This window comes from Sarcophilus harrisii, chromosome 2, assembly GCF_902635505.1.
Source record: "Sarcophilus harrisii chromosome 2, mSarHar1.11, whole genome shotgun sequence".
NCBI classification, from domain to species: Eukaryota; Metazoa; Chordata; class Mammalia; order Dasyuromorphia; family Dasyuridae; genus Sarcophilus; species Sarcophilus harrisii.
The window spans coordinates 563,550,621-563,563,216 of NC_045427.1; the positions used below are offsets into that span (position 1 = coordinate 563,550,621).

At 34.1% G+C, this 12,596-nt stretch overlaps 1 protein-coding gene across 4 annotated transcripts in view; it reads right to left on the minus strand.

The window, feature by feature from the left end:
• SORCS1 (sortilin related VPS10 domain containing receptor 1) overlaps positions 1-12,596 on the minus strand; it is a 704,073-nt gene that overhangs the window by 109,015 nt on the left and 582,462 nt on the right. For all 4 annotated transcript variants that reach the window (XM_031955813.1, XM_031955812.1, XM_031955810.1 and 1 more), the window contains exons 11-16: positions 10,495-10,597; positions 10,066-10,142; positions 6,927-7,018; positions 5,106-5,213; positions 3,374-3,491; positions 1,625-1,755 (exon numbers count right to left, since the gene is read on the minus strand). In XM_031955813.1, coding sequence (XP_031811673.1) covers positions 1,625-1,755; positions 3,374-3,491; positions 5,106-5,213; positions 6,927-7,018; positions 10,066-10,142; positions 10,495-10,597 — 629 coding nt within the window. The remainder of the gene's footprint in view (positions 1-1,624; positions 1,756-3,373; positions 3,492-5,105; positions 5,214-6,926; positions 7,019-10,065; positions 10,143-10,494; positions 10,598-12,596) is intronic.

Here is a 12,596-nt window from a genome sequence, read left to right on the forward strand (position 1 = left end):
ACTTGAAGAAATGTCCTATGTTAATCATTAATATAAACATTCCATTGATGGGCATGGATGTACTTTTCTCTTCTAGATTCCTCTGCAAGGAGGTTTCAGTATCCCTGCTGACTCTGAGAATCTGGGAAAGGATGACCTAAAATCATACATGCTTCTTGGTTTTGGGAAGGTGAGATTAGAACACAGATTGCTGCCTGCAAATTGGCCTTAAAAAGCAGAGGTACAATCACTATACATTAGCATAATTTGGCTCATTGATGTGGCAGAAAATCTGCTCAACCTGGAGTACTATGAGCAATGGTACATGTGGTTTGGGGGAGAAGGAGGTAGATGTTCAGCTAAAGAAGCAAATGTCAGACACCAGACATTTGGAATTCTGCACAGACCAGCTGGAGCAAGTACTAGATTCCAAACAGCATGGGCAAAAAGACTTGAAAACAGACTCAATGATTCCAAGAACCCTTCAGCTAGTCTGACAGTCTATAGAAATGCCCATGTCCCTTTCAAGGATTTATTTTATAAATGCTAGCAAATAACAAGCAAGTTCATGCCAATTGCCAGGGGAGAGATGACCTCTTATTTCATGACAATAGAACACAGAACCACAAAGCCTCAGAAGATGAAAAGCTACCCAAGGAAATCATTCTGTCCAAACTTCTAAAACATTTTTTCCAATTATTCAATTAGGATAATCCTATCTATCAAGAAAATTAATATATATTTTCTCTACCTATATATTTTCTCTATTTACCATTCATTCTTATCTCACTAAGCTAAAATACAAAAGAAAGGTTGGCTACAGGTGAATTTAGGAGTTGGTGCACAGATTGTCATTCTGAATAGAGTCTAGTAGAGTGAGGAAGAAAAGGCAAGAGTAGAAAGATAGAAAGAAGGAAGGCAGAGAAAAAAAGAGCAGCAAAAAGTGAGAGAGATGGAGATGACTACAGTAATTATAATCATTTTATAGAGCTTCCTGAAAACTTTGACTATCTTTAGTCAATAAAAGGGAAAAAATCCTCTCAAAAGCTGAAGGGAACAAGAGGTAACTGGAGGTGAATGATCACCATCTTCATCTTGTAGGGTAAAAATGTTCTTAACAAAGTATTAGAACTTTCACTTTGGTTTGGTTTGGGTGAAGAGCTAATAAATGAATTAAACTTTTTATTCCCTTGAATCTTTCTTACAGAATAGCAAATACAGATATAAGTAGACTAATTTTAAAAAGTAATTTAAATTGTTTCACTTAAATTGTATGTTCCTATGCATGCATTTTCATATATCTGTGTGTGACTAAAAATGATTGAAACAAAACAAAGCAAAACAAAACAAAATTCTATCTTAAGGAAAAAGGGATAAAAACACTAAAACTCTTCTACTTTCTTGAAGAGATTATATGGGTGAAATTGATATTTGCATCCAGGACCCTGCCTTACTCTACATTACATCTTTTTCTCAACAGGTTACATATTGGGGAATGAACTTCATTTCACATATCTTCAAGCACTGTAAAATGCTAGTGCATCTAACAGACAAATGTGGCAAAATGACAATATCATCTTGTATCTTTACTTCACGCACACAAAATGAACATGCAAAGAAACTGAAAAGGATAGGGAAAGCTCACCAGTCAAAATCAGCCTCTGTACAGACACATGGTTCAGAAGCCATTGCTCCCGCATATTTTCCCTGCATGCATTTCTTCTCTGATTTACGCTTTTTATATATCCTCTTAGCTCCCATAATGCATGCTTCTCCCTAGGAAGGAAAACAAAGATTTTAAAATAATCATGTTACCTACTTTTGATCACAGTGCAATTAAGTTCTTACTAGTTTAAATGGACATTTAAAAACTTTAATACAGGATTAAGTTAGAGTTTGCGGTATTGATTTTTAATTAATAATTTCAATTAATATAGATAAGTCCTAATTACTGCAAATAATAATAATAACCCTGAAGTGTTTGCATTATTTGAATTCTCATTGTATATTTCCAGTGGGTTAGACTCAATTACCATATTTTGCATAATTAGAACTTTGAAAAGTGAAATTCAAATATATGCAGCCACTTCAGGGGATTCATTATTTATGCTGAGGAACCTTGCTATATTTGTGAAAGGAATGCAATCTCTAAAGGGAACTTTCAACAAAGTGACATAATAGAACAACAAAAATATCCCAAAATATACCTAAAAAGTAGTAAAAACAAAATATATACATATATATATATATATATAATATCATAATGTCAAAACTGAATGAACTGGGATTATGCAGATATGCTTCAGAGAAATATAAGCCCCATCATGTTCCATTGGACTACATGTCCTCACTTAATAATTTCATGTATTCTTTTATAATGAGAAAAAAGTATGTGAGATTCTCAAAAAGAATCTAAAAAACTAAAACAACTCAATGACAACATATGCCAAAGGGAGATACACTAACCATATTGAAATCTACCATGATTTCATCTTTTAGTCTCTAAACACAACTGTGACCCAATCATCTTTGAAACTCAATACAACTATATTATCAAATCCAGCTTTATTATTAATGACTGGAAATTCACTGAAAAGTATGACAATCTATTTCTAACTTGCTTTCTTTGGACTAACTCACTTTATCAGAATCTATAATAGTTATATGTAAATAAATCACTTAGAGTGTACTCTGGACATATTATATATTGATTCCAAAATACAATGATTTTATACTAGGATTCTTTTTAGTCTTTTTGTAAAATGCATAGAATTATATCTATCTATAGAGATCAGAGAAGGGAGGGATCATGTATTATGAGATGAAAAATCAAAGACAGGACAAGGGCCTTATTAATAAGTCTGTACTTCTTGCACTTAAATTATCTTGGAAGGAATAGAAAGATATTACATGATACAAGGGAATTAGGATAATAAAAAAGTGCTTCTTGGTTCCATTTATCCAGTTTAATATCACCATTTTCTTCCTGTTTTTTTGCACTGTTGCATAAAGCTGAAGTTCCCCTCTTCAAACCCCCTCCCATAGCCAGATGACATACCAAGACAAATTACGTTCAGATCTTGGTGCTGAGTTGGTATTTCATTTTTTAGTTGTAAGTCTAAGCCAAGCACATTTGAATTTTATCTCATTATATCTCAGCATAATAAAAACAGAAATGACTTCACAACAAGCTATAAAGGCTTAGTTTGTTCACTCCTGTGGAACACAAAAACATATATATGGAAGCATCAGACAGGAAATATGGTTTTGATAACCCCAACGGCACTTCACCACTAGCTGTCAGAAAGAATATATGACTCTGACGACTCGGTGAACTGATGCATCTTTCCCCAACTTTAGGTAAAGCTCTAATTACAGTCCTCTTTACACTTACCTGGCTGTGAAGTTGCCATGGTCTGTAGTCTTCCTCAGCACACCGTCTATCAAATATAGACTTGTAGTCTACTTTGACCAGCTGCCATTCAGAACGATGACTGAAGTGTCCAAACACTCTACAAAGCACAGTAATGGGGAATACAGGCATGTTAGAACATCAATATGTTTTGTTTCCCATTGAGTCAATGGTGATTATCAACTCTAGAATCCTGGTTGCTATTCTACCATAATCCCCATACTGATCTCTCTCAGGTAGCTGAAACTCAATTCTCTATTCTGTTTGTTACTAACAAACACTAGGTTCCTTCCCCCATAGCCATACTTTAAGGTCATCAGAGAAACTCTACAATTTAGGCTAGGAATTGCTGATCATGTGTTATCAAAAGGTGAATGATTTGCTGTCTCAGTTTGTGTGCTTTTGCCAAAAAAAAAAAAAAAAAAGGAAAAAGCCAAAGTTTAAAACAAAGAAAAACTATCTATACTTGTCCACACAAAACAAAGTTATTTGTGTGTTGAATAATTGTGTTTTTGGTAAAATAAAATCATAATGAAAATGTCTAAGACAGATTCAAACAAATCTAGCTTCATTGTTAAAACTTTTGCCTTGCAGAGATCAATGTATTTTATTATTATTTCACTACGTTTCCCTTTCCTATTTTCTATTATTTCTACAATAATACAATTTTTATTTTTATCTTTTGAAAAGTTGAATATATGCTTTTAAATACAGATTCACCTAAGTCATTAATGATATATCTCTCAAATTATTAATTGTGATTTAATGGGTTAAGAAAAACCATAAGAATGTTTTAAACATACTGCTGTTGTTATTAGATATATATGTGGTTGATTACCAGGATCAAAAGGAAAAAAAATTACATTTTACAAAGGAACTTATTTTCTCATACTCAAAATGGAGTGTATTTACATGTGTTGCTGTGGCTACACATTTGTAATTATTGAAAGCTGCAGGATACTAAAATGGTTTGAATTAAAAAGCATAAGTATCTAGGTAATGGTAGAAAAGGTTTTAGATAACAGTCTTCTTTATTTTGGGGTGTGAGCCAAGAGGGAACTGGATCTGAGATTTCCTCAGCATAAAAACTTCACTTTATAATAATAGCTGACCTTTATATAGCTCTTTAAGATTTACAAACTACTTTAAAATATTGTTTCATTTTTTCCTCACAATAATACTTTGAATTAGATGGCATTATTATCCCTATTCCACACTTGAGTACACTGAGATAGAGGTTAAGTGACTTTGCCCAATAACTATCTGTTTTGAACTCAAGCCTATCTGACTCCAAGCATAATGTTTTATCCTTCATACCATCTAGCTGCCTCTTAAACAGGAACTTGTACCAATGAAAGTTGGTATCTCATGTGTAAATCAAATTCTTAGTTGCCTAGATCATTGAGAGATTAAATTATTTGTCTGTGATTACAATGCTCATATATATCAAGAAGCAATGTTTGTGTCTAGGGCTTCTTGGCTCAAAGGTTGGCCCTCTGACATTCTTAATGTTCTTTTTTTAATTACCAGAAACAAATGGTAGTGGAAATGGTTAACTTCTATCTGGACACATTAGCTCTCCTCACTATGTAATATAGGATCACTTCCACTGACTTTGCACATAAAACCAAATTTCTAGACATCCAGCAAAAACTAAGTAACTATCTTGGATGAGGATGAAAAATACAGTAACTCTTTACAGAATCATACTTACGTCATAATCAGGGTCTCTTCCCCAGGCTCACCCAGAACTCCATCCACAAAAAGAGGGATGGAAGTGAAACTGTATTTACTCCATGATCTACCTTCATCAAAACTTAGCCTAATGGCAAAAAAATATATAGATAGGCATAATTAAGTTAATTAATTAAGGGCCCCTCCTCGTTCCCTCCCCCCCACAAAGGGGATGAATAAGGTATTTTTTTAAGTCAAAGGGATATAGCAAACAGATACTCAGAAGAAACAAATTATGCTTAACTTCATCTAAAGAGATAGGCATAAAAAGACAGCTTATCTAAGAAAACCCAGGTACATTAGACAGTCTCTAGTAGAAAAAAATAGTGGCTGACATGGAATAAGACATTTTTAAAAAGAAATATTCTGGCAGTCATACTCTTATAAAATTTTAGACCTCAGTGAAATGTTCTCTACAATTCCACTACAACTCAAATAAAGGCATATCAAATACTTAGGAAATTTTAGAGAAATTTCATCTAAGGAAGCAGAAATATTATTACTTACAGGGATGTCTTTCAACCAAAAGCAAATCTTTTAAATATCATAGCTACATTTATTAAGTGCATATGATAAAGTTCTGATTTCTAAGTGGAAATCTTTAAGCCAAACACTCTTCCTCTTCTTTTGAATTGTCCCACTATATTGTGTCTCTCATTTTATTATTATATTATATTTTATGTGTGTTTCTTTGCCTTGATACCTCTGCTAATTTGTAAACTCTTGGAGGGTGAGGTTCTAGTCTTAATCACCTCCACCAATGCATAAAACCATATATTATACATAACAGGTGCTTAGTGCATATTTTTGAATGAATGATCATGCTGACCATCTTCATTTTAACGTAATTGAAGTTTTGTATTTGTGATATGACTATATAAAAAGGTTACAATCTCAAGGATACCCTGAGAGTGTGGAGAGAAAATAATGGCTTGTTAACATCCTTTTACCCAGAGCCTGTAGTTCACCAACCACCAGGCCACATTTCCTGCAGCCTTTTTTTTTTTCCCTCCTGCTGCATGTGCCTGAGAACCAAGCCTTTTCTCAGCAAGGGGGCTACTACTTCTGCATTCTGTTCCCCAACTGAAAACACAAGACTCCATTTGTGACCTTTAAATAATTCATCGCCACGGCAACTCATAGTGGTATTGCTAACAGGATTATGACTTGAACAGAGGCAGAACAGCTGAGCTTCTCTTTTGTGAAAGCAGGTAAAAAAACATAAGAAATCCTGGGGCTCTAAACCTGTCCCTTACACATGTGCAGACTCAGTGACATTGCATTTGGCCTAAAGTATAAATTATAACCCAGGGGGTAAAGCAAAACTGATCAGATAAGAGGAATAGAGACATTAAGAACCTAGGGTTAGGTAATAAAGTTGTATAGAAGAGGTGATAAGACATATAGACAAGTCACTGAGAATTGTTGCAATTCTAGCTAGTTTCATTTCAGAAAACTGTATGTTAACTACAGGGAGTTAAAACTGCTAAAAAAAACATATCTGGGGATCTTCATTTGTATATCCTTTCAACCATAATTATGTGGGAGTGGGAAATGAATTGTCATATCTGAAAACCATAATTCATTTTTTTTACCTCAAGGACAGCCTTTTTTTTTTTTTTTTGTGAAACTGCATTCAACAGTCTCACTTTAACAAAATGAGGGTGTAAATTATGTTCTGATGGATTCTGGCATTTTACTACAAACACCGGCACAATCTGTCTGCTGATAGCAAGACTCTGAGATGGGATTTTGCAACTCAGAATGATCAGCATTGTGTCACAGCAGGCAGCACCATTACCAGAGATGTCGGATCGGCAGAGATGTGTGTTTCATAGCAACCAAAACCCCACCTTGATCCAGGTACAGAACACTATGCTCTTCTTCAAAGATCTAAAAAAAAGAAAGAGAGAGAGAGAGAGACAAAGCAAGAGAGAGAGAGAAAGAGAGAGAGAGAACAAAACAAAGAAACTGATATATCCACTTTATCTAATTATCAAAGATTAAATGCAAAGAAGATTCCAATCAATGAATCAACATGATTTTATAGAGATAATTCTCCCCTACACCTTCAAATTTTAGGAAATGTATAAAGACACAGAATGGATATTTTTTAAGTTGCAAAGGATTATAAGGATTATGTGTTATTTAAGTTCACCATTTTCCAGGATACCATTCAGATGAAGGTATAGTTTATGGGGAAGAGATTTAGATTAAAAGTCAGACAACAAAATTCAAATTTTGTCTCTGCCACTTACTGCCTATATGACCTTGGAAAATGAATTAAAAAAACAAACTTTATTAAGTGCTTAATATGGGCCAAGGATGGTACTAATAAGGGGTCTAAATATGAGGGTCCTTGCTCTCAAAGAACTTGTATTCCAATAGGGAAAGACAACTATCAGAAAATTAAAGTTGAAAAGTCTAAAGGGACTGACTAAGAGTACAAGTATAGGGTTTGAATGGAAACTGGTTGAGAAAGGGAGTGATAGCTTGGTTCTGAGTAAGATAATGTAAAAGGTTTCAAATTAGGGGAAATAACTTCACATCTCTGGACCTCAGTTCCTCATCCATAAAATGAAGGGGTTAGTTTAACTATCATATATTTAACTGCCTAACTTGTTCAAAGCCACACAACTTAGTTAACTCTCAGAGACCCCTTCATTAATCTCACTCTTATATTCCTATACACATCTATGTTATCAGTCTTTAAATTTAACCACTTTCTTATTTTTTGAAGTACCTTCACAGTTTTGCACCTATAAATGGTGTGGATGCAAAATCTAGCAGAGAAAGTCTAAAACAGGTCACCCTCAGCAGGAAATGCAATGCAAAGTATTCTCACTGCTGAGTGCACTCACCTGCATGTTAGATTTCAATTTATGATGCTAGTTATTGTATGATAATTAAACGTCAGTGGGTTATTAAAACATATTTATTGAAGTGTAACAACCACGCATTAGACACATATCTTGTTATGATTGCTAAACCTCATTAAGTGGCTGTTTTATAAGCAATGGATACCTCATTTACATGCAGCAGACAGACAGGAAGCATTTGAGCTAAACACACTGGTTTAAAGAGATTCCATTTCTACTTTTCCTGACATATGCACTCTGATGGTTATTACTCTGTCTTGTGCACATGAGATTTAAACATCTCAGAACACCACCTGTATAATGGCTATCTCTTTATGCTGCAATTCTTACAATGTTCTATCTTCAAGGCAGAAGGAATTTATGGAAGTAACTCAGAGCAAGGCTTATAATCAGACCCTTCAGGCTTCAGGCTCCATGAACAACAAAGCCATTAGATATTCGACTTGGCTTTATGAGAAAATTTCATTCTGATTTAATTTGGTTTCATTGTCACTTACAGATTTTAGTCTTAATAAAAACCAAACTAAGTTAACAAATGAATACTAAATAAAACTGACTAGGATTATTATATTTCTTATTGGCTTTCTAAGACTATGAAAACTCAACTTTGATGCCTTGTTTTCAATTAAAGGGAAGTCTAGATTCTCAAAGGTTATTATTCCAAAGTTTACCAACCTAGAAGGCTTCTGATAAAAGCTAGATAATGCCTTGTTGCATGTCTATTATCTATAGACCAGGATTACTAGATTCTATTATTAATGAATCAACATTTATTGTGCCTACTTTGTGCCAGGAACTGTTCTATGTAACTGTGAATACAAAACTAAAAATAAAACAGTATTAAGAAGCTTTGAATAGTATCCCTGGATACCAGGTAACAGATTTATATGGATTTGTTTTAATTTTTAATGGAAAACATTCCAAATTTTTAAACTGAGTTTTCCTGGTTGTACTCAAGCTAGTAGTATAGGAGCTACCTATGGACCTGATCTCAAGACTGATGGATATGGAATTTTTAACACATTCTATTTTTTTCCACCTGAATCATTTTAATCACCTTTAGGTGGCCTATTGGCCTTACACTCCTGGGAGCTCAATATATTGGTGCCAGACTCTTTTCAGACACCTGAATTGGTTTTATCCTTAACGTAGTTCAGATTTCCCAAATTCAAGTGATATACCAAGATCAGCCTTTGCAACAATAAGCATTATAGTAATGTTCTTCTCTTCTAAATTATAATCATTCTCTGGGAGCAGGTTTCTTGGGGGATTTCTGCTTTATGGAGGCAGCCTTAGTTTCAGTTCAAAGTAATAATCACCTCAAATGCAGCCAGGAGTTAAAATCCAGTCCTTGATTGTATCTTCCAAAATAGCCTGTTTAGCTTTCTTAGAAGCCTATCTCTCTCCTTAGTTCCAAGAGCTCTTGCCGCTAGTCTTTTGCCTCTGCCAGCTTCAGCCTCTCATTCTCTCTGAATCCTGGCTTCTTAATCTCCTCAACTGACTCCTGACTGAGTCTTCAAGAGCTTCTTATATATGATTTCTTAAAGGTGTGAACTCAAAGGTTGACTCCTCCTCCGAGAGAGTGGGATTGTGGATTCCTGACTTATGAATCTCCTGGACTTGTGACTCTCCTTACTGATCCTGACGTGTGAATCTCTAACACTAATGTGTGAACTCTTAAAGGTGTGAACTTAAGTACATAAGCATTGTTTCTATCAATTCCAGTGAGTTAGCACCTTGTTTCAAGTTCTGGTCCATAACAGTCTATCCCATCATTCCTTGTTGCTGAAAGTTATTTATGGGAAAAAAATCACATACTAAGAGGCTGAGGGTAAATGCAGTCAAAATTGGTGTAATTCATCCTCCCATTTATGAATCCATAGCATCTTTAAAACCCTAATGTGTTATTTTGAGACCATAAATTCTCTTTTGCAAAGTAAGTGTAAAAAAGAAAACATTTAAACACACATGCATAGGTGTTGCAGAATAATTCCTACAAGTGGGACTCAGTGGAAGCTGCATAGCTCTTTACACCATAGAGATCTGCCATGAGTCATTTACCTGTCTCCATGTGTTCCCAGCATCTGAAGACACAAACATACTGATATCATTCTCAGACAGTTCAGATCCAATGTTACCTGAAAATAGAATACACCCTTAGAAGAGGGGATATTTTATAAAAGAGTTGCCTGAGCCTCGTGTATTAGAACATTACAATCTCTAACATTATTTCAGAATGAAAATATATAGGTAAATAGAAATATTCAGATTATGTATTCAATGAAATGAAGTAATCTCATTTAGCACTCACTAACTGTGTGACCATGGGTAATAATAATAATAATAATAATGACAATTATTAATTAAAAGAAAATTAAACAAGCTGATTTTTCTCCTTTCCAGTTTGCTAATCAAAAACCAAAGAGAGATACATTCTTTCTTGAAAAGTATTCTTCACAACAGGAAGAATATCAAGAGAAATTCTCTTACCAGAAGCCACTATGATACTTGGAGCTGTGTCACGGCTGGCAATATTTCCAGAAGTATATGGGTTGTCTGAGACTTTTAAGTGAAGATGCAGGGAACAATATGGCTGTAGAAACAAGAACAAAGGCATCACAGACACAAAAGGATTTAAAGAGTTCACCGAAAGTCTGTATTTGTAGTAGTGGTCAAATCCTGTATTAAGTTCCAACTTAATAACAATATCCATCTCAATGCTGTTTAATTGATAAGTTGACTTTGAGAGACAATGTTGAACTTTTGATTATTCTGAAAGGCATAAAATTGCTTGTTAAAAGGCTCAAATTTAATTAAAACAAGTTTTTAAAATTCAATCAACATAGTACTGGGATCATATTACAGCTAGTATTATTCAATATAGAAGCTATCTTAATAAACAGGTGGCGTTCTCAGTAACAATTTCAATGAAATTTTAAGTAACTTTTATCAATCTCTTCCAAAAAGTCTTAATCATGTCTCTTGATTAAAGTATCAGCAGCTTTCTAAAAAAGTACAATAAATCTCATAGGGATTTATGTAAGGAGTGCTTTGCTACTAAATTGTCAAAAATAAAAGTTTATGTTTGAAAGTCCCACTCCTTTTCTTCCATCAGGATAATTACTTTCTAATCTTATCAGCTTGGGTTTTTGGAATCACCACTGTAGCTCCATTATTACTTTTATTCTGCTCTGTTGGAGTTACAGCCAGGAAAAATTCAGAGAGCGGCAGAGATACAATGATTAAATTTATATGGGATAGGATAAATGACAGAATAAAAATGAATGTGAGGAAAAGAAAAAATAAAAAGACAAAGGAGGTGAAATGAGGCACTCAATTAAAGTAGTGGCCACTACCAGCTATAGGCTTCCTTCTGCCTGAAAGTTTCCTATTCAACTTAAAAAGAAAAAATAATAATTTTCATTTATTGTATTCTACCAAAATTACAAAGGCCAGAATGTTAAATAAGAGCTGATAAATAAGGCTTTCCCATAAGTTGCTACATCAGGGAAGTAGTACATTATAGGGTAGAGGTGTTTTTTCCTCAGAAGGTCATGCTTTCTCTCCATAGTGATTACTTTCTTAAGTCTTGCCTCGTGTCATATTTTCCTGGCCAAAGATTCTTCAAGGCATTCCACGCAAGATTCTAATTCTATAGTACCCTTCTCTCAATGCCTTTCTCCCTAATACACATAAATGTAGAGGCTGGGCATTCTGAAAGATAGATGTTCCATCTACCATTATGGATGAAACTGTGGTCAAATTTTCTTTTCTGTCACTATCATGGTATTCTTGAAAATGTTACTGTACTGCTATTTAACTATTATAGCTGTTCTGTTTTTAATTGTGATGATTATGAAATTTAAAATAGAAACAAACATGAATATGTATACAAGGAATGGAAACTACAATTGAAATCATAAATATATCTAAGTTTTTACAAATATATTGGCTTTTTAAACATCTATAATATATTCAACATGTTACATTCAAAGATATCTTGCCTCTCTGTTTCTTCTCTGAATTTCATTTAACTACTATGTCTATGTATGAGATTTTTTTTTCCCTCTGGTGAGAGTTTAATTTTGGGAGGGTAGAAACTACCCAGTTCATTTCTTCTAATGAGACTGCCAAATATGGGAAGAAGGATCAAGAATTTTATAAAACCTTTTTGAATTAATGTGAGATATTTCAAAATACAATTATATAGCTATATTATATATGTGTGTGTGTGTATGTGTGTTTGTGTGTGTGTGTATACACACACACAAACACATACATATATCCACATATCTATCTACCTATCTATCTAGCAAATGAGTTGTTGTTGTTCAGTTGTTTAGTCATGTCCAACTCTTCATAATGCTGTGTACCATCCCATGCTTGGAGATTTCTTGACAAAAATACTAGAGGGGGTTGCCATTTCCTTCTCCAGTGGATTAAGGCAAACAGTTAAGTAACTTGTCCAGTCTTACACAGCTAGTAAAATGTATGAGGCTACATTTGATCTCAGGTCCTCCTGATTTCAGATGAAGCACCCTATCCTCTGAGCCATCTATTTGCCTCTGTATGTGTATGTTTAATAGCACACT